General features: G+C 60.9%; 2 protein-coding genes across 11 annotated transcripts; one reads left to right on the top strand and one right to left on the bottom strand.

Moving 5' to 3' along the window:
• Positions 1–1,695: 1,695 nt before the first annotated feature.
• Positions 1,696–7,923, bottom strand: C1H11orf21 (chromosome 1 C11orf21 homolog). Its single transcript, XM_055271955.2, is given in 4 exon segments — positions 1,696–3,966; positions 5,484–5,763; positions 6,495–6,588; positions 7,713–7,923. Coding segments are annotated over 3 exon segments (399 nt in total). The 5' UTR covers positions 7,766–7,923; the 3' UTR covers positions 1,696–3,966; positions 5,484–5,511.
• A 268-nt stretch (positions 7,924–8,191) lies between these two features.
• TSPAN32 (tetraspanin 32) lies at positions 8,192–23,932 on the top strand. 10 transcript variants are annotated; one of them, XM_055271896.2, is made up of 10 exons: positions 8,192–8,305; positions 8,936–9,050; positions 10,096–10,193; positions 14,567–14,641; positions 19,560–19,661; positions 20,384–20,470; positions 22,146–22,229; positions 22,493–22,584; positions 23,261–23,442; positions 23,780–23,932. In XM_055271896.2, exons 1-10 carry the CDS (start codon positions 8,240–8,242, stop codon positions 23,839–23,841), a joined length of 963 nt encoding a protein of 320 aa, XP_055127871.1. In that variant the 5' UTR covers positions 8,192–8,239; the 3' UTR covers positions 23,842–23,932. The 10 variants fall into 10 exon arrangements, with proteins under 10 accessions (XP_055127871.1, XP_063501190.1, XP_063501207.1 ...); XM_063645120.1 differs by having other exon boundaries at positions 8,834–9,050; XM_063645137.1 differs by lacking the exon at positions 14,567–14,641 and having other exon boundaries at positions 8,834–9,050.
• The last annotated feature ends 358 nt before the right edge of the window (positions 23,933–24,290 follow it).

Below are 24,290 nucleotides of genomic sequence, written 5' to 3'. Positions count from 1 at the left end.
CGGAGCCACTGTGGTGTCTGCGGGAAACCCTCCTCTCTTGAGAACTCAGACTTCTACACCCAGAGGACCTGGAGCTGTGAGGACAGGGAGCAAACACATCACCAGCAGAATGTCATGAGGATGAAGGAGAAGCCGTTGCCACTTCCCCTTCTTGACTCCAGAACCGTGAGGTCTGGGCTGCAGGAGAAACCGCTCCGTAGACTGACTCTAATTCAGAGCCTGGACCGCCTCCTGGAGGACAGGGCCCGCTCTGCAAAGCATCCCCACTCAGCAGGCACCATGTGAGTCTCCCGAAGGCCATTTCATGGCCCTGTTCACAAGCTGCTTCAGGGAGAGGAGGACCATGGAAGACCTCCAAGGTCACAAGCATGGGGCCTTCGCCCTACTCCATTAACTGTGGCGAATTCCTTGAGCAGCAGTGTGAGAATGCCGAATGAGGCGCTCCAGAGTCCACAGGTGGTTTCGGCAAAAGCACCGTGGGCAAGGAGGGCCAGTCCACCTGCAGAGTAAGCCTCTATCCTGGTGAAAGCGCAGCGGCACCAGTTCTATGCCGGCAGCTGTCTCATATCATCCACTCCACCTGGAAGCTGGCAGATCCCCTGCAACACTGGGGCAGGCGGGCACTTAGTGGATGGGCCTTGGTGAGTGGAGCCCCTGTGCCGATCCCATGCGTGACCTCCATCCCTGCTACCACAGTCCCTGTCTTCACCAGCCCGCTGGCAATGACAGGGTGGCTGGGGAAGGAGCCTGACTGATGGCCAAAGAAAGGGCCATCTTGTCTACCTGGTCACTGAGCTTCTCCTCGGCTGAGGCAGTTGCTCTTTGGCAAATGTCACATGGGCTGCAAGGATCTTCACACTCTGCCCTTTCAGAGAGCTCTAACCACACAACACTTTCCCACACCTCCTGCTACCGTTTTCCCAAATGTGTTCCTTTCAAGTCCCTGACCATCCATCTGGCCAAGCCAGGAGCAACTGACCATGAGTGGGTGGAACTTGTAGCTCCGATGTCTCCTTCCAGGAAAAATGAAAACACCCAGAGGCCCTGCCCAGAGTATGGACCACGGGTGTCGGAACCACCTTTTCATGTAACTTGCTTATGCCTTCAGGGCCTGCCTGAGGCCCGGGTTGTATATGCTGCTTCCACTTGAAGACAGAACAGAGCTGTGCATGCCCAACTCTGTGGCTCACTGGGTCCAGCAACATCCCACTCATAATGTACAGTTCAGATCACATGGCGACTTAGTGGCCTGTGCAGTCTCTATTGAGGCCTGGATGCAATCTACAGAGTTATCCAGAGAGGATGGCAGAGCTTGACTCCAAAATCCTAAGGGCCCTGGGCTGTGATTCACCTGCAGGAGCCTATCATGGCCTCCACACAGCATCCTTATCTGCCACAGACATCTCAAATGCCATGGGATCTGTTGGTCCCATGGCTCAAGTGGCTTAGCAGCTTTCATGGCCACATGTACTTTTTGCAGAGCCTTCTCTTGTTCTGGGACTCACAGAAAGCAGAAAGCATTTTAGGTCATTACTACATGGGTTTTCCTACCCATGTTTTCATACCTACCCATGGGTCAGATGACCCATGTTGCAAAACATTTCGGAAAAGGCAAAACTATGCAGACAATGAAAAGATCAGTGGTTTCCAGGAGTCAGTGGGGAGGGAGGGAAGAATAAATGGAGCACAGACGGATTTTAGGGCAGTAAAATAATTCTGTATGACACTGTAATAGTGGAGACATGCCATTACACATTTGCGCAAACTCATAGCATGTACAACAAGAAGAGTGAACCCTCATGTAACCTGATCAATGACTAGGTCAATATTGGTTCATCAATTGCAAAGATGTATCATACTAATTCAAGATATGAATAATAAGGGAAACTGTGTGTAGGGAGAGATGTTATATGAGGACCCTCAAATATGTTCAATTTCTCTGTAAACATGAAACTGCTCTAAAAAATAAAATCTATATTAAAAAAGCTTTCACCAGATCAATGGTTGTAGACCAGGTGTCCAGGATGCTTTGATTTGCCCCAGTGATCGGTAGTCATATCTGGAACAGCAGTTGCAATTGGAGTCCTGGTTAACTTTACCAGAATTCACTGTCCTTCTTTCTCCAGGACCCCCCTGTCTTCCACACAAGCCAATTAGACGAGTGGAATGAGGCTGCAGTGGTGGTCACCACCCTGCATCTTCCAAGTCCTCAATGGCGGCACTGACCTTTGCGGTCCCTCCAGGGCTGCAGGTTGCTTTTCACTGATGATTTTCCTAGGCACAGTTCACCCCATTGGCTTCCACTTGGCCTTTCCCACCATAGTAGCCCCCACCCCCCAGGTCAGGGGACAAATGTGGGGACTCTGCTGGCTGCCACATATGTCTGCTTACTCACCCATCTGAGGCTAGGGAAGTGACCTCTGCACCCACTGAGAGCTGGACCTGAGCTAGAACTCCGTGAGCACTCTGACCTCCACACGCCCCTCCTCTGACGATTGAATCCGACGGGTGTTTGTGTCAGGTTAGAGTTAGTGTCCAGTAATCCCCCTGAGTCTGATGATCCCCCTTTCCAGACTAACCACCCCAGCAAACAGCTGCAGGTCCCTGGGGAGAGACTGGGGGAAAGAAGAATAATGTAAATTTGTAGGAGTATGGCAAGGTCCTTCCTCAGGGGCACCCAGTCCTCCTTCACTCGGATACCAGACAAGGGAGGCCACCCATTGCTCCAGCTCCCGTGGCACTGTGAGCCACCGGCCAAGGCCACAGGTCACCCTGGGCTGGACTGTTCCAATCACTGCCGGTGCCAGTTGCCATCTCAGCCACGGGCCCAGGGCCTCGTGGCCACCCCCGCCAGGCTGTGCCCTGTCCTCCTTAAAGGTTGTGAGCGAGCTCCCAACTGGGACACCCCTGACCAGCCCACTCCTTTTGTCTGCCCTGGCCCTGATGCTGGCGTTTGAGATATCAGAACTCACCTCAAACCATGCTAAGCAGAGATCACTCTGGCTGACGCAGGGGTGCGGTCCACATGTGAGGGACCCTCAGGCTGGGCGGCATTGGCTGAGCCCCCACCACACCTTCCCTCCCACCCTGGGGTCCTCAGCCTCCGCCCAAGGCAGGGGGGATGCTGCTGGCAACTGGTCACCCAGAGAGCATGGGCTGCAGGGATGGCCCTGAGTAGGCCACACAGCTCCCGAGACCCATCACTGGGGACACAGGGGGCCCTGCAGCCAGGGTGTCAGTGTGGGGACAGCCCAGCAGACCCCAAGCCACCCACTGAGGTTGTTTCTCAGGGGAGCACCACTGGCTGGCTGTCGGCTCCTCCCTGGGCCCCAGCCTCTTGCCCCTGTCCCACCTCCCACCTGCATGGCCTCCAGCATTGCCCAAATTCACCGCCTTCACTCCCAAGTCCACGGAGGTGTCTCATCCAGGCGAGTGAACACTCATGGGTTGGGAGGCTGGTGAAGCCTGGCATCGGGGGGCACCACCCATCTCCCTTCTTCGTCTCACTGCCTTGAAACACCCCACATCTATCACCTCTGCCCCCGAGGCTCCCCAGGTTCACCCCATGCCAGCCTCAGCCCAACAACGCCTGTGCTTCTGACCAGCACTGCTGGGGTTCTCAGAGCATCCACCCTCTCCGCTGTAGCCCACTGTCTCTAAACATATTTCACACATTGCTGGGGGCAGTGTGTGTGATGCACTGCTTCCCAGAGCCAGCCCAGAGCTGTTCAGTAGACATGAGGTGAGTGAATGAATGAATGAATGAGTGCTGGGAGCTGTCTCAGTTAGCTCCAATCTGCCATAAGGAAGCACCGCAGGCTGGGCATGTAAACAGCAGGTGCTTATTTCTTGCAGTTCTGGAGGCTGGAAGTCCAACATCAAGATGCTGCTGATTCCAGTCTTCGGGAGGGCTCTCTTCCTGGCTTACAGATGGCTGCCTTCTCTCTGTGTCTTCATACAGCTATCCTTCAGTGCATGTAAGGGGGGAGAGAGAGAGAGAGAGAAGAGGGAGCCCTAAATGTCTCTTGGTATAAGGGCACTAATTCTGTGGGACCAGGGACCTTCATGTCCTCATCTGTCCCTAATTACCTCCCAGAGATCCACTTCCTAACACGATCTCATTGGGGGCACGGCTTCAACCTATGAATTTTGCAGGAACACGATTCTATCCATAGCAAACACTGACACTGAACCCGCCTCCTAAAGCGTTCTCTCACCATATTCCTCATGGTGCTTAAAGATCTTCTGCAACCATGCGCCCCTCCCAAGGGTCCCTGCACCTGTCCCAGAGAGAGGGCAGCCTGGCAACGGGCCTGGGCCCTGACCCTTGAGCATTGGAGTCTGGCCTGAATGGGGATGGGCGTTCACTTCTAGGTTCCTGAGAGAGGCAACACTGCAGCTTTAAATGTGTCAGGAGCTCACTGCCCCAGTTTGTCATGAAACAGTCTCTTCATCAAGGGCTAAATAAAGCACGCTGACCACCAGGAATGGGGCAGGAAGCTTCTGCCCTGCAGGCTGCCTTGTCTGCACAGGGAGTTTGGGGACCATTAGAGGGAGGGTCCAATGTGCATTTTTCTGCCAGCGGGCCCTTCCCCTGCCCCCAGTCCTGTCCAGGCCTGGGGGGTCACTCTGAAGGCATCTGGCTCTTACCCCAGGCATTTCCTGCCTCTGCCCCACTCCTCCACGCCCACGGGGTGCCGAGTCTCAGCCCAGGCTGGGGTGGCCCAGGCAGGACAGCAGGCTTGGTGGTGCCCAGCCCCACATACTAGTGGGTGGCACAGCGTGGATGTGGATAGAGATGCCTCCCCTACAGTCTGTCCTTGGCATCTGTGACACAGGTGTGGGGTCCCTTTAGACTCCCCTGGGAGAAAGCTGTGTCTATGAAGGGGCAGCCATCCCTGGGTCGCCTGTGCCTTCACTGAGGGCAGAGCCTAGGCTCCTGGGGGGTGGAAAGCAGGGTGCCCCTCAATGCCCACTGGAGTTGGCCAGCGGAGGCAGTAGCCCACGGCACTGAGAGGGAAGGCCCGGGCAACCATGCTCCAGAACCTCCCTTGGTTGGGAGCAGAGCAGTGCCCAGAGCCCAGAACCCAGTTTGAGTATGGTCTTGGCTCTCAAGGGACAGGCCAGGGTGCCTTCAGGGGAAGGGGGCTGCCCAGGCAGTGGGGGTTCAAGGTCCCCTGGGGCCCACCCAGCTGACCCAGGCCTAGGGTAATCCGAAAGGGGAGCTGCCCTCCTCCTTACTGGGCTCAGGAGAGGCTGCAAAGGCAGTTCCTGGGATGCAGATTTCAGAATCAGGGCAAAGGACAGAGAGGAGCCAGATTCAGGTGCCCACGTGGCCCCCACAGCTCTCTTCAAGCTCTAGGCCCCACTCCCTGTGGTGCAGGTGGGAAGCTCTTGAGTGCCTCCCCAGTGGGAGGGGCCACGCTCACAGACATACAGCACAGGGGCCCCCAGGCTCCAGGCCCCAGAGCCTGGCTGCTCACTTCTGATGGATAAAAAACTGTCCCTGTCTCAGGAAGGCAGAGGCTGCCACCTCCTGGCCTGAGGACACAGCTTCCCAGAGGAGGGACCTGCTTCTAAGTCCAAGTCCCACCCCAGCCGGATAGCCAGGGGCCACTGCCCAGGTAAACTGAGCCAGCAGCAGCAGGCAGGCCCCTGCAGAGCTGGGTGATCCACAGGTTCATGAGCGGTGGCAGGTGGAACAAGGGCGCCATGGGCGGAGGGTTGGGCAGCTGCAGGTGGCATTGTTGAGCCAGGGGCCTCCTGGTGGGTAAGCACGTTGCAGAGCGAGCGGGCGCACCTGGGACACAGGAATTCACAGGAAGGAGAGAGGAAAAAGGAAGTCCCTGGCGGGTAAACACATACGCATGCATGCACACACATCCACGTCTGCACACGCATCCACGTCTGCACACGTATCCACGTCTGCACACGCGTCCACGCCTGCACACGCGTCCAGGCCTGCACACACGTCCATGCCTGCACATGCATCCACGCCCGATCTCTTCCCTGGAAATAAAGCCAGGGGTCCCTAGGCTGGCTTGCAGTGGGGCCCAGCCCTTAGGACAGGCTCCTTGGTGGGGTAGGGGTGGGGGCAGCTGTCCTCCTGGGCCAGCTCCTTGGGGCTGAACCCGCTGCTCTAGGGGCCTTCCAGGCTCCCAGCGGCCGGCACCACCTCTAGAGCAGGTGGGCAGGGGTGTGTGGGGTGGGCAGGGGTGTGTGGGGTGGGCAGGGGTATGTGGGGTGGGCAGGGGTGTGTGGTGGGCAGGGGTGTGCGGGGTGGGCAGGAGTGTGTGGGGTGGGCAGGGGTGTGCGGGGTGGGCAGGGGTGTGTGGGGTGGGCAGCAGCCTGCACAGTGGCTTCCCCTCAACAAGCCACTTCCTCTTGCAGAGGGGATGTTGGGGTGGGAGGGTGTGGCTCAGCAAAGGGCGTGGGGCTTCCACCGGCTCCCTGCCTCCGCTGGTGGGGCACAATGAGGGGGGCTTTGGTCATACCTGGTCTCTGGAGGGCCAGCCGGGGGTTCCCATCTACCTATCAGGGGGTTTGACGCCACTTTGAGATGACAAGTGAGGCCACCTGGGCACAGTGCTGGTGTGAGAAGGTGCCCATCAGAACAGGTCAAGAACCCAGGCCCGCCCTGCTCCGAAATCCTTCAGACCTGATGAAGAGGCGCCCCAGAAGCAGGTGGTGCTCCAGGCCCGCCTCACCAGCTCCAGGGAGGTCAAGGCTGGAGAAAGACAATTCCAGGGGTGAGCCAGACATAGCCAAGAGCAGCTCATCTTCCCTGGAGAGGACGGGCTGGCCACTTGCATAGCTCGGCGGCCTCCTGCCCCTAGACCTGGTACCTTCACTCTTGCTGCCACCCCTAGATTCATACCTGCACCCTAGCCTGAGCCACACCTAGGCCTCAAGCTGAAGTGACACTGGGGGTGCCAGGCATCTGAGGTCTCCACAAGCCCCCACAGACTCAGGGTGGGAATTCCTGGGGGCCAGAGCTGCAGAGGGTGCTGCCTGGGGGTGCTGGGCTGGACGGGGGTCCTGGTTGTCCCTGCTTCTCCGCAGAGGGAGGGAGGAGGTGGCCTGAGCAGCTCCTCCAGCAGCGTTCCTGAGCGGGCGGCAGCTGGGCCGTCTTCCCACAGCCACGTTGGGGTTGCCATGCCTGCAGGTCTCGGGGCCCCTCCCCCTCACTGAGGTCCTGACCAAATGTAGGAGGAGCAATTCCAGCACCGTGGGGCGAGCAGAGCCGCCTGTTAGCCTCCCTGGGAGGGCCCGGAGTGGTGCCTGAATGGTGGATTCACCTGGAGCACTTTCACCCTCTTCAGGCCCACCCTGCCCCAGAGGCCCACGGAAACCTGCCTGCAATGGGGCTGAAGCGCTGCCCCCACCCACGTGTAATTACATGGCTTGGTGTAATTACAAATTCGAGGTTTACAAAGCCTCCCCCTGGAGGCCCCATGGGGGTGTGAGCCAGGCCCCAGCCTACCCCTGTGACCCCAAGAAGGCTCTGCAACAAAATACCCCTTAGTGCCTCCCACGAAGGCATTAAAACCAATGACCTTCTCAAAATTTAAGCTGTCACAGGACATTTCAAAGGGTGTTTCCTAAGAACATCTCAATAATGATGTTCCAAGGAGACCCCATCCAAATTCCTCCAAGGATTACGTCCCCAAGGCCCAGTCCACACTTGCTCACTCCCAGGACGGGGAGCTCACCTCCTCTTCCCCGGGCGCCGTCTCCTCTGCATCCCATACCCGGCCCTGCCCATGACATTCCCCCTCTCAGCGCCGTCCTCAGTGGCCACACCAAGAACCCAAGAACGAGGCCATGTCTTCCTGGGAAGGGCCTCAGATGTCAGCAAATGCCCTGGTGTCTTGGGCTGGGCTGGGGGCACCAGGATGAGGTGGTGAGGGCAGCCAACCTCACTGCCCCTCCCCTTCCTGCCTGCCCTTCTTCCGGGGCACCCAACAGCTCAGTCCTAGGGCGATGTTGACAGACAGACAGAGGGGCGGATGCAGCCTACCTCCTGGGCAGGGAGCTGCGGTCTGAGGCCCCTGCCCAGCTGGAAACCACAGGGAGGGGAAGGGAGGGGAGGGGAGGGGAGGGGAGGGGAAGGGAGGGGAGGGGAGGGGAGGAGAGGAGAGGAGAGGAGAGGAGAGGAGAGGAGAGGAGAGGAGAGGAGAGGAGAGGAGAGGAGAGGAGAGGAGAGGAGAGGAGAGGAGAGGAGAGGAGAGGAACCGTCATGGGGCCTTGGAGTCGAGTCAGGGTTGCCAAATGCCAGATGCTGGTCACCTGCTTCTTTATCTTGGTAACAGGCAGGTCGGACAGGAGTGGGTGGTGGGTGGGGGTGAGCAGGGGTGAGGGGTGGCAGGGCCTCACCACAGGGATTACCCCTCCCCTGACACACACACCAGCCCTACTGTCCCTGTCCTGCCCTTGCAGACATGTGCCTGGGGCTCCTGGTGGCAGACAGCCGCAGGCAGTGACTGCCATGGGCAGCCCCATCTCTCCTCCTGAGGGGCAGCACAGAGCCTGGAGGAGGCCTGAGTGGGGCCGAGGCCTGGGGTGAGCTGGGGTGGAGGGGCACTGGCTGCCAGGCTCCAGGGATCTTCTCCCCTTCTTGCCTGGGAGGGTGCTGGCACAGGGGTGGGGCTGACTCCCACTCTGTAGACAGAATGATCAGAGGTCCTGGGTGTCTGGGGATGCTGGGCTGTGTGTGTATGCGTCTACCATGTGTGGGTGCCTGTGAGTGTACTGGGGCGTCTGCAGTGAAGGTCCCCTGAGACCACTCCACAGAAACACCGGGAATCCCTGCAGCTGAGCCTGTCTCTCACAGGACCAGGAAGCTGGAGAGAGCCCCAGCCCTGCCCCCTGGGGCCGAGCTCCCTGCTCCTGCGGCTGTCCTGTGCCCCACACTCTGAGTCTGCCCTATCCACAGCTGCTGGGCCTCTCTGTGGCCACCATGGTGACTCTTACCTACTTTGGTGCCCACTTTGCTGTCATCCGTCGAGTGTTCCTGGAGAAGAACCCGTACCAGGCTATGCACCAATGGGGTAAGTGAGGTCCAGGCCTGGCTGCATCGGGAGAAGCCTCAGGTGCAAGGGTGGCTGGTAGGAGCCCAGCTGGACATCTCACAGTCAGAATGGTGCCAGGCCCTGGGCAGGAGCCAGAGGTGGTCAGGGGCAGGGAGGGGCTGCCCTGGAGTCCTAGCTCCCCTGGGCAGGGCCTCGGGTCTGGGTGACAGCCGGTATTCCTGCCTGGTTCTTGTGCCCCACAGGAGCATGGGCACAGTGTGGGTATATGTTGGGCAGGGTCAGGACCTGGCTGTGTGCAGTCAGGGCTCAGTCCCTGGGACTGGCCTGGGGCCGGGCGCAGCAGGTCCATGAGGGCTCCACGTGGCTGATGTTCCACTCAGGACCTGGGACGTGGGTGGGGAGGAGGTGGGGGCTGCTCTAGCCAGACGCCTCCCTGCAGAGACTCAGCAGTGACTTATCCAACATCCAGAGAGCGGGAGCCAGGGCCAGAGCCTGCTGGGGCCACTCAGGGGTAAGGCTGAGGAAGGCCCCTTTGATGAGGGGATGCCGGAGCCAGACCTGCAGGGGACTCTCAGGCAGGAGCTCAGGGGGCCCAGGAGGGCTGCAGCCTGGTGGGCCAATGTGGGGAAACTGAGGCCCAGGAGGTCAGGGCTGCTGCCTTAGAACCCAATGCTTTTCCCCAAGTCCTAGGACCAGGGCCTCCCTGGAGGGGGACGCCTGGGGCCCAGGTCCAGGTCCGGACTGATAAGATTACAGCTCCAGTCCGGCCAGTTGTCACTAGGGCATGGCGAGGAGCATGTGGCTTCTAAGATAGCCCCACAGGCAGGGAGGGCAGGGAGGGCAGGGAGGAAAAGAAGGAAGGAGGGGCAATCCCCCAGGCTGAATGAGTCCCACCTCCCTCCTCCTTCCCTCAGTGTCATCTGATGGAGAGACAGGCCCATTCAGAGCCCCCCAGGAGTCCCGCACGGCCCCTGACTCCCCAGTTAGATTTCATACCCAGGCTGTGTGCACTCAGGACCTGTCCTGGGCACCCCTAACCCTCCTCCTCTCTCCTTCCAACTAGCCTTCTCTGCGGGGTTGAGCCTCGTGGGCCTCCTGACTCTGGGAGCTGTGCTGAGCGCTGCAGCCACCGTGAGGGAGGCCCAGGGCCTCATGGCGGGGGTGAGTTCATTGTGTTCCCAGATGCTCAGGCCCCCAGAAAAGAATCAGGAAGGAGTGAAGAGCTGGCAGGGCTGTGTGCCACCCCCACACCTGAGTGACCAGGCAGAAACAGAAGCCCCAGGGATGCTGGCCAGCAGAGACCTCCGCATCACCCCCACACCTGAGTGTCTAGGCAGAAACAGAGGCCCCAGTGATGCTGGCCAGCCGAGACCCCCCACCTGGGTAGCCAAGGCCCCTCCACCAGGCTCTACCTGACCCTGTCATCTACATGCCCAACAAGGGTTCCTATAGGAGCCCTGAAAGAGAGAGACGGCCCTCCTCACCCTGGGAGCCCTTTCCAAAGTCCCTGGGAGGATCTGGTTCTATTGCCCAGCAAGCTCTGGGAGGGCACAGGGAGCATCCCATTTCCTGTTCAGACGAGACCGGGCCAGGCAAGGGAAATGCCCCTTGAGCTCTCCAGCCTGGGTTCTCCTGAGCTGCACACCCTCCTTCCCAGCTGCTGGAGGTGTCTCCCCAGCCCCGAGGCCCCATAGGTCCCTCCACCCCACCCCATAGCAGTGGCCCCTTGTCACCCTCATTCCTACTCCTCCCCATGGGCTTCTGTCTTGGTCCCTGCCAGCCCTCGATGGTCATCGCAGACCCTACCTGGCGGCAGCCTCCCCACGCCTGTCCTGCCCCTGCTGGGCCCACAGCCCTCCTCTCTCACCCCAGCTGGGGAGGCTCCTCCCTGGCGTCCTGGGCTCCCACCTGTCCCTCTAGCCTCCCGTCTCCCCTTTCCAGCCATGAGGAGCTTGTGCTGGGGGCTTTGCTTCCCTGTTTAGCCTGTGAAGCTGGACCCCTCTGGGGGTCCCTGAGGGTAGAGCCTCCTGGGTCCCCAGGGCTGGCAGGGTTTTCACCTCAGCCTTCAAGTTCAGCAAATGCTTGTTTAATGACCCTGGTTTACAAATGTCTCCAAGAATAGGAATCGAGTCACCTGCTGGAGCTGCTGCCGGGCCAACCAGCCCTGGGTGGGCCCATGGGGTGCAGAGGAGGACCCAGCAGCTCCAGCACTAGCCAGGATTCCTGCTCTGGGGCACAGGAGCCTGGGCAGGGACAACCCAGCCTGTGCTATCTGGCTTCAGGGCCAGGTGGGAGGCCCCAGTGGGGAGATGAGAAGGCAGGTAGTCTGCCCCCCTAGAGGGTGTGTGACCTGCAAAGGGACACCTGGATGGAAGAAAAGGCTGGCAACGGGGCCAGGCCAAGGGGTCCAGGTCTGAGCTAGAGGCCCACAAAGAACCAGCGCTGGGGCTGCAGCACCGTCCACCAGGGGGTGCCATGGTGCTGGGCTTGAGGCCACATATGCGGAAGCCAGCTGCTGGGCCACGGGGCTCCTGTCCCGGTCACCAGCCTTTCCCACCCCACCCTGCCCCCGTGCACAAACCAGTCTAGCACCCTGATCTGTGGCCAAGGTGGTCAGGGAGCACCTGGGCTCGGGTTCTGTGTCCCCAGCCAGCCTCAAGGCCAGGGTGACTTGATATGTGGGTCAGGCTTGTAGAGCAGCCTGGGAGGCCCCCAGCTGGATGCCTGCACTGGACTGGGGTCCTGAGGACACTCCCGTCCCAGCTGGGTGGGCTCCAGCACACCCCCCAAGCCCCAGTGCACTTAGACCCGGCCTGGATGGTGAGCTCAGCATGGCCACAGCAGGGAGCTGGGAGACCCCAGTCAAGAGATCTGCCCCGTTGAGCTGCATGCATGTGTGTGCATGAAGGTGAACCTATGTGCATGTGTGTGCAAATATACATGTGTGTGTGCATGTGCATGAGTGTGTGTGTGCATGTGTGTGTGCACGTGCAGGTGCCTCTGTGTGTGTGTGTGCATGTGTGCAAGTATCTGTCACCGGTCTTCACCTGCCCCTGTTGCCATACGGGTGTGGTGTCTGCGTGTTGCATCTGGCACATCTGTGTGTGTGTCTGCATGCATGAGCACAAGTGAAGGGGCTAGGGATGGGGAGCAGGGAGTGGAAAGATTTTTTCCAGTGGGCTGGGTGCCTGGATGCTCCCCGCAAAGCCCCTTCCTGCCTGCCCCCACCCCTCCAGCCTTTCCCCTAGCTGGCCTCTCGCACAGGAAATGAAAGAGCTTGCTGGGCTGAGAAAGCAGAGCTGGCAGTGCTGCCCAAGGAAGCACATTCAATTCGCTTATGTATCTATTTATTTATTTCCATTTAGAATGAGGAGAAAGAAAATGGCCAGGGCAGACCTGACCACCCAGCAGCCTCTGCTGGTGAAGGCCCTGGGGAGGTCTGAGTGGGCCCATCCACCGCCCAAGATCCTCTCTGCGTGGGGGGTTGGCTGGGGAGAGAGAGAGGGAGAGAAAGAGAGAGAGAGAGAGAGAGAGAGGCCGTGGATGCTCTTTCTCCTGAGGAATGAAATGGTTTCTGGAAAATGCTGGTCCCCTGAGCTGGCTCAGGGCCTCAAGCCTGGGAGGCAGCATTGAGTGATAGCTTCCAGATGGGGACGGTGGCCCTCAGCCAGCAAGGAGGAGGAGGACGACGAAGAAGGAGGAGGGAAGAGGAGAAGGAGGGAGATAGAGGGAGAGGGAAGAGGAGGAAAAGGAGGGAAAAGTGGGAAGAAGGGAGAGGGAGAGGGGGAGGGAGAGGGAGGGGGAGGGGGGAGGAGAAGGAGGGAGGGGGAGAAGGGAAGAGGAGGGAGAAGGAGGGAGGACAAGGGAGGAGGAGATGAAGGAGGGGGAAGGAGGAGAAGGAGGAGGGGGAAGGAGGAGGAAAGAGAAAAGAGGAAAGAAGGTGAGGAGAAGAAAGAGGGGGAGGGTGGAGAGAGGAGGAAGAAGAGGAGGAAGGAGGAGGAGAGAGAAGAGAGGAGGAGGAGGCAGCTCCCGGCCATCCCCCATCAGGCCTTGCAGCCTCCAGGGCAGGCAGGAGGGCCATGGGGAGCCACCAGCGCCCTGTCCCTGCAGGGCTGGAAGCCCCATGCTCGCGCCTGTGCTTGGGGGCCAGCAGGACTCCCCAGCTCTTTCCACACCCCTCTTGCACAGCTTCCCCTGGCATGCCAGCGTTGTCGCTGCCCACCTGCCAGCATGTGTGGGTCTCTGTCTATTCCTCCGGCACCCATGCTCCTGGCATCACCCTGAATGGGGCCCCAGGGTTGGAAGGGCCCAGACCCAACCTGCTTCAGCCTGTGGACCACCCAGGCTAGCACAGTGCTGCCTGCAGGGGCTGGCTTTTCAACAGGGCCTCAGGACTCCTGGGGGAGCTGCCTGGTCGGCGGCTAGACTCACCGTCAGGTACTCCAGGTCCTCAGGGCACCAGCACGAAAGCAAAGGCAGCCGCCCAGACCCTGAGTGGGAGGACATCCCCAGGGTTCTTAGCCTGAGTGACCTCTGCCACCATCCATAAAACTGTATCGGGGGCATCTGTCTGCTCTCAGGGGAGGGGGTCTCTCATGTTCCTCAGCTTCCGCAAGGGGCTCTCAAAAGCCTGGAAGCACTGACCGAGAGAACAACGGGGCAAGTGCCGGGGGCTAGTGAGCAGACGTTTCAACCAGAGAACGCCCCACTCCACGACTAGGGGCACGGGCATCAGTGAGAGAGAGGAGACAGTGGTTGGCCGGGCCATGGGGACCCAGGCAGAGTATGGAGAGAAAGGGAGGTGAGGGAGGTGGGCTCAATTGCAAAGAGAGAGGGCATAGCATCCTGAGCAGGCACCACATCTGTCCCAAGCCTCACTAGCGCTGGGCTAGCTGGTGCCTTGTTTCAGAAAAGAAGGCAAAACAGAAGAGCCTACAGCACCATCCCTGGAGAGGCTCAGGCTCAGGGGAGACTCTGTCTGGCCCTGTCCAGGTCCATGCCCCTCAGGAAGCAGCCCTGCTTCCTGGGCAGAGGTCTCCATCTTCTCAGGGGCGCCCTGCCCCTCATGGGCAGGGGTGCGGTGTTGCCATCAACAGGCCCCTGGGGGCCAAAATGGGAGAACAAGGGACGAATTCCCAAAAAGCGCCAGGGAAGGGGATGGGAAGGTGCTATGGAACCCATGCACCCAGCGCCCACGCTCTCCCCAGGCCAAGTCTCCCTCTCAGGCAGTGGGGAGCGGGGCTCAGACCCACACCTCAACCAAGCATCCCGCTGGGGGCACAGCCTGAGGGCACTGCCCTGCCCAGGCCTGCCAGGCCCCACCAGGCCCCGCAGTGACTGCCCCCCACCCCTGCAGTGGCCACCCTCCCACAGTGACCGGCCCCTGCAGTGACCAGCCCCCCGCAGTGACCGCACCCCCCACAGTGATTGACATCCCGGCAGTGACTGGCCCCCCCTCAGTGACCAGCCCCCGCAGTGACCAGCCCCCATCAGTGACCAGCCCCCAACAGTGACCAGCCCCGCTCTGCCCCCAGGGCTTCCTGTGCTTCTCCCTGGCGTTCTGCGCACAGGTGCAGGTGGTGTTCTGGAGACTTCACAGCCCCACCCAGGTGAGCACCAGCTGCCCTACCCTGCAGTGCAGGGTCCCCCAGTAAGCCAGTGGGCGCCTGGGGACTGGGGAGCAGTCCTGGGAGGAGCAGCCCCAGCTTCCAGGCTTGTGCTGACCGGGTGGGGTGAGGGAGACCGCAGCCTGGGTTCCCTCTGCCTGAGGCTGCAGGGAGGCCAAGCGCTGGAGGTGAGGGCCAGCAGCTCCCCGGTGGGGAGGGACCTATGCTGTACCCATGCCTTCGCCCCAGCCTCATTTTCTTGAAGCCCCTCAGCCCACCCCCTCCTGAGCTGATGCCCCTCGGGTTTGGGGTAGGGAATGAGGAGGAAGAAGAAGGAAAGCCGCTGGCTTGGCCTTAGGGGTTGACTGGAAGGAACAGAGTGTTCCAGAAAATGAGACCTGAGGGCCGGCGTTCCTGATGGAGGCCTGGTGGGGCAGACAGTGCCAGTAGGGAAGGGGCCTGGAGACCCGCGGACTGGGGTGTCGCAGCCTCCACCCACTCCACGGAACGCCACCCATCCTTCCGTCCTGGATGCTGACCTGCCTGGAGGAGGGTCTGGCCTAGCTGACCCTGGGCAGGGGCCAAGGGCGTCCCCGTGGAAAGGCCAGCAGCTTGGAGAGGAAGGAGGCCTCCCTGGCCTAGCAGAGAATGAGAGCTTGGTAGCAGAGCCAGCCCCACCTTCCCCTTGAGAGCCAGACCCGGTGAGAGCCCCCAGGGCAGCCGGGTAGCACCAGGGACAGCCACAGGCAGGGTCATGGAGTGGGGCAGGAGAGCCTGGCAGGTCACAAGAGGTGATTTCTTGGAGCCCTAGCTGGAGCCCTAGTGGCCTCATGAATTCAAGTGCCTGGTTGCCCAGGGCCCCCAAACACAGGCTTGGCCATGAGAGATACTGAGGCTGATAGCAGGCAGGTCCTCTGGGTGAGCTCTGCAGAGCGCCTGCTGTGCAGGTTCTTGAGCTGTGCTGGCAGCCTGAGTGTGGTGGTCCCCACCGTGGTTTGCAAATGGGGGGATTCAGGCCCTCTGGGGATGGGGGGAGCTCAAGGTTACCCTGGCAGTGCCAGGGCTGGATGGGGGCTCCAGGCTTACCACAAAGCCTCTTGGCCCCAAAGTGCCCGCTCACCGCTGGCATCATTTGGGATGAACCGCCTGACCCAGGTGGGAGAAACACCATTTTCTCAGGCCCAGAAGGATCCCAGAGGGGCTGAGCCCCCAGAAGAGGGCTGTGGCTTTGAGGATTGGCACAGTAGTCTTACCAGGGTGGTGAGCTGGGCCAGGCCCGTGTTTTGGCCTCACGCTTCCTGTTCACTGAGGGGTGGTCTGGCTCATTTCAGGTCTGGGTCACAGTGTGGGTGGCCGAGGTCAAGACAGCTGCCAGGGTGCCCGGGCTCATCTGGGGCAGCTGCAGCCCATGCCCCATGCTTCTGTGTGTTTATGGCTCTGATCGTGGAGCCACAATTCTGGAGGGGAGGGGGCCATACAGGGGCCACAGGACAGAACGCAGCTGGGGCCTGCTCTCTGGGAAGGGAAGTGGGGGCAAGAAGATAGATGCCCCAGCCGGGCTCACCTATGGCCTGTCCCAGCCCCAGGCAGCATCCCCCACGCACGGTCCTTGTCTGGCCCGTGCGCCCAGCTGCCCTTCAGGGGTCAGTTCTCAGGGCCTTGCCTGACCTCAGGCAGGGAACTGGGGCTTCCTCCTGGGCCTCTGGTCCCCCTCTGCCCCTCCCAGTGGGTCTTGACTTCCGGCATCATCCGTGTCAGGCCTGGTGGCCACGGAGGTGGCCTGGGCGAAGGAGCTCTGAATATGAAGTCAGTGTCCTTGGGCTGCCCTTGGGCAAAGCCACTTTATCTTCCCGGGCCTCAGTTTCCTTTTCTGTGAAGGGAGTGCCGAGATCCAGGGGCTGCATGGGTGGGAATGGCCAGGTGTGTGCAAAGACTCTTCCTCCTCACCTGCATGCCTCCTGCCGTGCCCTGTTGCCCAGGCTGGTCCTCCAAGACATGGGACTCGCTCGAAGCTGTCCTGGGTCTGGATGCAGTAGCTTTGGTGCCAGGGCCCCGGCCCTGAGCAGGAGGGGCAGCTGCACATCCCATCTCCTGGCCTCCACCCTCAGGGCCCACCAGAGCCGAATGGGCTTCAGCCTTGGGCTCCCTGTCCAACAAGGTCCTGCTGGCAGCCTAGACAGTGGCAAAGGCCAAAGGCCCCAAGCTGTTGGCACCGGAAACGTTGAGGTGAGAGCCGGGGGCCCGGAGCCCAGCCCGGCCCATTCACCCATTCCCCCATTCCCCCTGTCCCTCCCCACAGGGCCACTGAGGTGTCCTGAACATAGGGTCAGGGTGACTCATGTGGCGGCCCTGCGGATGGGAAGGCAGAGGACGGAGGAGGGAAGGGACCAGCCACATGCCCTTGGTGGTGCCCTGTGGCCACAGACCCTGGCCCAGCGCTGAGAGTGGGGTGCCCCTCCCCCTCCCCAACCCTTGCCCCAGGGAGTCCTGGCTGCCACTTCCCTGGGATGCTTATGTGGGCAGGAGGCGTGGACCAGGCTTCAGGGATGAATGTGGAGCTTGAGGGCTATTAATTACGTTCTCCTCGAGGCCTGAGAGCCACTTTGCGGCAACCCTCCCCCTGTCCCCGGATGAGTCTGCATCGGGAATAATTCATGCTCAAATTAAGTACAGCAGTGTGGGGTGCAGCCTCGCCCTCGAAGTCTGGCCCCACCCTGGAGCCACTTCCCTCCCTGGATCCTCCAGCCGCCGAGTGGGCTCAGGCCAGAGCCGGCTCTGGACCTGTGGGGCTGGTCCACAGGCCTCCTGCAGCTCCTGGTCCCCACCTGCCGCTCAGGACCTGTCTGTACCTGAGCACTTTCAGCAGACACGGGATGGGGTCGCCAAGCCCAGGCAGACACCAGGGACGATCTGGTCGTGGGGAAAAGCCCCAGCGGGGACTCCTGGCCCTCAGGCCTCAGTCTGGGCAGGCGTTGGAGAAACATATAGTACAATGGGTGGGTCCAGCAGCCGGGAATTCTGTGCTGGCCCCGCTGCTCCAGGTCTTTGTTCTGAAGCACCTCCTGGGCACTGGAAGACAGAGCTCAGTGCATTGGTACCTGTCAGGAAGCACCTGCCCCCACGGGTCCTGAGAAACGCAGGCCCCAGGCTCCTTCAGAGCCCCCAGAGCCTGGAATGGAGACAGATGGTGAAGCACCACCTAGGAGCCCAGGCCCCGTGGAGAGTGGCCGGCCTGGCCTCCAGAGCCCTCCAGGGCCAGGCTACTGGCTTTGGGGCAGGAGGCCTACCTCGCTGAGCTCTGCTTCCCCAGTCGTGGGGAGAGCTGCTTGGCAGAGCCAGGCAGGGCAGGCAGAGCAGGCCCCTCAGCCACTAGCAGGAGTTGTCACTCTCGCCCATGCTGTGGTAATAATGACACCTTGCTCAGAGCCTCAGAGGCACCTGTGTCCTCCTTGGGCCATGGCAGGCGACTGACAATGGGAACAGTCATTGGAGTTGGGAGGGAAGCAGGAGGGGAGGTCCGAGCCAACCCCAGGCCCACTCCGCCGGGCCTCCAGTCCTCACCAGGACCTCCACCCACGAGGACACAATGGCCAGGCCAGACTCCACCCCCATTTCACACTCACAGACGCTGAGGCTGAACAAGGCCCCCGCCCAGGCCAACAGTGGTGTGGCCAGCTTGGTGCCTGCCCCGCCGAGGGCACTGCGGGGAGGACAAGGCTGGCTGAGTCGGGGATGACTCACGGAGAGTGGTCTGACTTTTATTAGCCATCAATGGGAGGGATGCATTAGGGTCAGGAGCCAAGTTTGGCCTGGAAAGCCCATCTGACTCCTGTTGGGGCCTCCAGGCTTGGGCAGGGCTGACCGAGAGCCTCCACTGCCCACTGCTCGCCAAGTTGGCCACTGTCAGGGCCTGCCACGGGGGCTGGGCCCCAGTGCAATGAGGACTGCCGTAAGCCACCCTTCCATTCTGGAGGGCAGGTGTGAGTGGCTAGAGTGGGCCTGGGGCTTCCATTCTCCCCCAGCCCTTTGAGGCAGCTGCTGAGCATCCCCTCCATGTGTCCTGACTGTCAGCATGGCATTTGGGGGAGAACTGAGGGCCTCTGAGGCAGGAAGGAGACATCAGAGGGCAGGGACCTCAAAGAGCCTCGCCCTGTGCCAGGAGACCAATGACTCCCGGAGCAGTCACAGAAGCCTTCCTGTAGGAGGCGAGATTCCAGTTTGTCTTTGAAGGAGTAACTTGGCAGGGGAGAGCATCTTGCTTAGGAGGGTGGAGACATGAGGTCCAGGTGTTGTTGGGGTGTGGAGCGCAGGCAGCACATCCAGCCAGGCCCTGTCACCTTCCACCTTCTCCACTCCCTGCCCCACAGTGGCCTCATCCGCCCAGATCTGACCCCGGGTGCCCAAGGTTTCTCTGGTCAAAAGCCTTACCCAGAGCCCAGCTGCCCAAGCTTCCGGAAGGCAGCCAAGTGATTCTTGGGAAAGACCTAGAATCCCCCAGCTTTTTGTGAGCTGAGGTCCTGGCACAGGGTCTCTCAAGCCTTTTCCACCAGGCCCTGCCCCATCCCCCATTTCCAGGTCAACAGTAGCATGATGGAAACTTCCCTGGGCGGACCTTGTAAGACCACAGCAGAGGCAGACGCAGAGCTTGGCATCTGCTTTATCCTGCAGGACCCTCTGGGGGCAGGAGGGCCACTCTGACAGCCATTGTGTGAAGGCCCCAACGTTGATGTTGGGAAGCACTGTGACTGGCTGCCCAGGGACCCAGACTCCCCTTTGGGGAGATCCACCTGCTACGAGGAGGGCGGTGCTGGGACGTCACTCAGTACTAAGGGCCCACCAGCCTTTGGGATGTTGTGGGGAGGCGGCTGTGTCCCTGGATCTCCCACCAGGGCCAGGACCTCCCTGTGGTCTCTTGGTGCAGGTGGAGGACACCATGCTGGACACCTACGACCTGGTATATGAGCAGGTGATGAAAGGCACATCCCACGTCCGGCGGCAAGAGCTGGCAGCCATCCAGGACGTGGTGAGCGTGGGGGCGGCTGGGTGGCAGGGCGGTCAGCTTCTGCTTGGACTGCAGTTCAGAGAACAGGCACAGGGTGGCCAGTGAGAGGTCTGGCCAGGCACCAAGGGGGTTCCAGGATGCAGGCCAGAGCTGCCCCTCAGGGCTGAGGGCAAAAAGCTCCAAACCTCTGTCGCCCAGGAGAGGGCCGCCTACCAGATTCTCGAGGCCCAGTGCAAAATGAGAGGGCAGGGCCCTGTATTCAGAAACACTGAAGGATTTCAAGAGCATTAAAGCAAATACGGGGCCGAACATGGTGGCTCACGCCTATAATCCCAGCACTTTGGGAGGAGGTGGAGGCAGGTGAATTGCTTGAGCCCAGGAGTTCGAGACCAGCCTGAGCAACATAGGGAGACCTTGTCTCTACTTAAAAAAAAAAAAAAAAAAAAAAAAAAAGCACGCACAGCGCACAGGCCCTGTGAGCAGGGCGGGGAAGCTGCCTGGCTCCAGCAGGTGTTCTGTCACCAGCAGGCAGGCAGCACGGCTTGAGAGAGCTCCCCTCACCAGGGCCCCACTGCGCAATGGCTGGAGCCCCCAGCAGAAGCAGTTGCAATACCCATAGCCCCAGCCTTGGCCTGCAGGGAACCCCACCTGGATCCTTGTGGTGCCTCAGTTTCCCCATATGTGCTGCCCGCCTCCTGGGGTCTCAGGAGCACATCACCACTCCCTCCCTTATGTTCCTGTAGTTTCTGTGCTGTGGGAAGAGGTCTCCTTTCAGCCGTCTGGGGAGCACAGAGGCTGACCTGTGTCAGGCAGAGGAGGCGGCAAGAGAGGTGAGGGGGGGACCTGGATGCTGGCCAGGCAAGACCCTCGGGGGCTGGACACCCTGCGGCCCAACCCTGAGACCCAGGGCCATCCTCCCGCCCCACCCCTTGGCCTCCCCAGACCCTTGGGACCTGCTGCTGAAGGGCCCAGGGAAGGTTCTGGTGTGATCAGAGGCTAGTTAGGGTTCATGGTACACCAAGCCCATCGGGTGGCCAGGCTGGGCTCAAGACATAAACACAGGCCCCTTTGCCCAGATGGACGCAGGCCCCATGCACCATTCACTCCTTCAAGCCAGTTCCAGCTTGGGGACTTCCCAAGGCCAGCTGAGTCCACAGAAGCCTCTTGGAGTGCACCCATGAGGGCTCTGTGCCAAGGGCTGCAGGGCTGGCGTGGTGGGCTCTGTCTAAGGGGAAAGGTGCAGGCGTCCTGGGGGGCATCAGAAGGAGTTGAAGCACACTCGGAGGAGGAGAAGCGAGGCTGGAGGGTCTGCGTAGGCCAGGGTGTGGCCAGGGCTTCAGCAACAACGGAGCGGGGCCTGAGGCCAGGAAGCCTTTCCTCCCCAGGGCCCTGGGAGAGACTGGGCCCTCCCCTTTTTCTCCTGGTGCCCGGCAGCCCTCCCCCAGCCCACCCTGCCCCCTCCCTGCTCCCCTCCCCGCTCCCCTCCCCTACTGTCCTGGAAACAAACCCACCCTATCTCGCAGTGGGAGGCACCTGGCGACCCTCCAAGAAACAGAGGGGAGGAGAGCAAATGGCTGGAGGCCTGGTGAGGGGTGGAGCCAAAGCCCAGGCTCTGAGGGCAGAAGGGCTGGCGCTGAGGATGGTGCTGGGGAGGGACCAGCAGCATCGGGGGCAGGACTAACAGTCAGGACCCCTGTGCCACCCAAGGAGAGACCCCAGGTCCCCTGACTGAAAAGCAGGAGCGAGGGCCTGCCTCAAGCACCCTTGGGATGGCGGGGCCATGGGCCCGACTGCAAAGCCTCCTGGGGAGCCCGAAGAGCCAGCACAGGCGGCAGGCACGGAGCCACCCAGATGGGCAGGCATGGGTGGGAGGGAGGCAGACCTGCCTGTGGGGGACAGAAGGGTGAGCCCTAAGACACTGCGGAGGCCTCCACAGCCCGCCCCATTTGCCACCATCTCCAGGGTTCAGAGACAGGCCTGCCACCTCCCTTTTCTGGAAAGATGCCTCTGGGTGCCATGCCCTGGGGTGGCACTGGAAGCCCGGGATGGAACCAGGACCCTGGGACCGTGCAGGGACCCCCCTCACACCCCTCCACCAGCTGGCTTCCTGCCCTCCCTGTTAGCCATCGCCCTCTGGTCACCAAGGTGCTGTGCCTGGCCCCGGGCTGGATGCTGGGAACCCAGAGTGAATTAGAAGTGGCCCGGCCCAGGGGAGCCAATGTGTGGCCCAACATGGACACTCAGGACAGCTGGGAGACGGCACCAGCTGGGCCTAGGGCAGTGCCCGGGTGCCCACAGAGGCCAGCCCTGTCCCATTGGGCTTCACCTGCTTGTACTGCCTTTCCCTATAGTCCTGGGGGCTTCCTAGGAATGTGCTGCACCTGCCGCCCTGCTGCCCTGGCACTGGCCTAGGTGGGCGCTGCAGCTCTGTGGCCCCACAGAAGCCGCTTGTCCAGGCAGGGAGGGCCTCTCATGGCGGGTGCCATGCCTGCTGCCCTCTCGCAGGACTGCCTTCAGGGCATCCGGAGCTTCCTGAGGACACACCAGCAGGTCGCCTCCAGCCTGACCAGCATCGGCCTGGCCCTCACGGTACCCCCTCGCCTCCCTCACCGCCCCTTCTCACCTCCTGCCCCTCAGCCTGCCCAGCCCCTGAGTCAGATGGAAGGGTGACCTGGGACAGGATCTCTGGTCTTGGGCCTCACTGGCTGCCAATCTCAGGGAGCTGGTCCGATGTGACAGTGCCTGCCTTCTGCAGCTGGGCCGCCCCCTTACACTGCAGAGTCCTGATGCTTCCTGGGGAGGGGCGCCTCCACGCTGGAGCAGGGGGGCAGCCGAGGGTGTCTCCCTCCCAGGTGTCCGCCTTGCTCCTCAGCTCCTTCCTGTGGTTTGCCATTCGCTCTGGCTGCAGCTTGGACCGCAAGGGCAAATACACCCTGGCCCCACGGTAGGGCCCCCTGCCTGCCCCCACCCTCTCTGGAAGGGTCCTCCAGCTCTGCTCGAGAGGCATCTGTTCTGCCAGCTGCTAGGAGGGAGCCCCAGGACCAAGCCCCAGGCTGATGCTGTAGAGGAAACGCTTTGGGGGTGGCTGAGTGCCAGGGTGGGGTGGGAAACCTGGAGAGTTTCCAGACCCAATGCACCGCACCCCATGGCCCACATGGGGACCCCCCTTTGCTTGCCCCCAGGCCTTACCAAGACCTGGAGATGGATGCTTCTGGGCCTCCAGATTATAGCCCCAGGCCAGGATCTCTGTGCTTGAATACCCCAGAGCTCCTCATGCTTAGGGGGCAGGGAGGGTCCAACCCGCAGCCAGGCAGCTCTTCCTGCCCCCACGGAGCCTGGCCTGTCTCTGCCTGCCATGCCCATTAACCCACCCACTTGCTCTTCCTGGCCATCCAAGCCCCCATCCCTGGGTCCTCTGCATTCTACAATAGCCTCACAGTTCCCTCTAGAACATTCCGCAACAGCCTCACAGTCCCCCTAGAACATTCCACAGCAGCTCCATAATCCCCTCTAGAACATTCTGCAACAGCCCCATGATCCCCTCTAGAACATTCCACAATAGCCTCACAGGTCCCCTGTAGAACATTCCACCACAGCTTCATGATCCCCTTGCTCCTCAGAGCATGTGGCCGCCAGCCCCAGGAGCCCAGCCTCTTCAGACGCTCCCAGGCTGGACCCGCACATTGTCTCCGCTCCGAAGCAGAGGCTGTTGGTCCAAGAGGATGCTCGGATAGTCTTCGGTGGCTGCAGGAGAACGATGCTGCACCTCTGCCCCTCTCCTGCCACCTACCTGCCCACAGAGGTGAAGACACCCCTGCTGTCAGCCCTCATGGGATCCCTGAGGGGAGGGTCTGAGCTGTGACGAGGGGAGGGAGTGAAGGCCCAGCCAGAGAGCCAGGCTCCATTGGGAACAGATGCAAGGGTAAGGGGTAGCTCACCAAATCCCTCCGTGGGAACGGGCTGGGTGCAAGCACAAAGGAAGCCACACTGGAGGCAGCAGCCCAGGGCAGACTGAAAGACACTGGTGGTCCACGCCCTGGTGGGCTCCACCCAGACAAAAGCTGCACTGGTTTTCCATGCTGCGTAAGAAGCAGCACAGATGTAAGGACTGCAAGCAGTGCCCATTTATGATCTCGCAGCTCTCCAGGGCAGAAGTCCCAGTGGGCTCAGCGGGTGCCCTGCACGGGGTCTCTCAGACTGACGTCAGGCCTTGGTGGGCTGCACTGTCATCGGGAGGCTCCGGGGAAGCATCTGCCTCCAGGACCATTCAGGCTGTTGACAAGTCAACTCCTCAGGGCTGTAGGACTGAGGTTCCCACGTCCTTGTCCCTGCTCCTGTGGCCCCTCCACCTTCAAGCCAGCGATGGTGCATTGAGCAAATTGTGGTCAAATATACATCACATAAAATTTACCATCTTAACCATTTTTAAGTGTATGGTTTGTGGCATTAAATACATTTACATTGTTGTGCAAGCATCACCACCATCTATCTCCAGAACTTTTTCCATCTTCTCAAGCTGAACCTCTGTCCCCAGTAAACACCAACTCCCATTCTCTGCCCCGGTCCCTGGCACCCACCATCCACTTTTCGTCTCTATGGATTCAGCTGCTTCAGGAACCTCATATGCGTGGGGTCACACCGGATTCGTCC

Source organism: Symphalangus syndactylus, chromosome 1, assembly GCF_028878055.3.
Source record: "Symphalangus syndactylus isolate Jambi chromosome 1, NHGRI_mSymSyn1-v2.1_pri, whole genome shotgun sequence".
Classification (NCBI taxonomy): domain Eukaryota; kingdom Metazoa; phylum Chordata; class Mammalia; order Primates; family Hylobatidae; genus Symphalangus; species Symphalangus syndactylus.
This window is presented reverse-complemented; position numbering and strand designations above follow the sequence as displayed.

Bases quoted from the DNA above. Each gene is read 5' to 3' on its own strand.
- TSPAN32 (XM_063645115.1), top strand. From the start codon at position 8,240: ATGGGGCCTTGGAGTCGAGTCAGGGTTGCCAAATGCCAGATGCTGGTC. The intron at 8,306-8,833 runs GTAACAGGCAGG...TGTCTCTCACAG, and splicing joins TCACCTGCTTCTTTATCTTG to GACCAGGAAGCTGGAGAGAG. The intron at 9,051-10,095 runs GTAAGTGAGGTC...CCTTCCAACTAG, and splicing joins CCAGGCTATGCACCAATGGG to CCTTCTCTGCGGGGTTGAGC.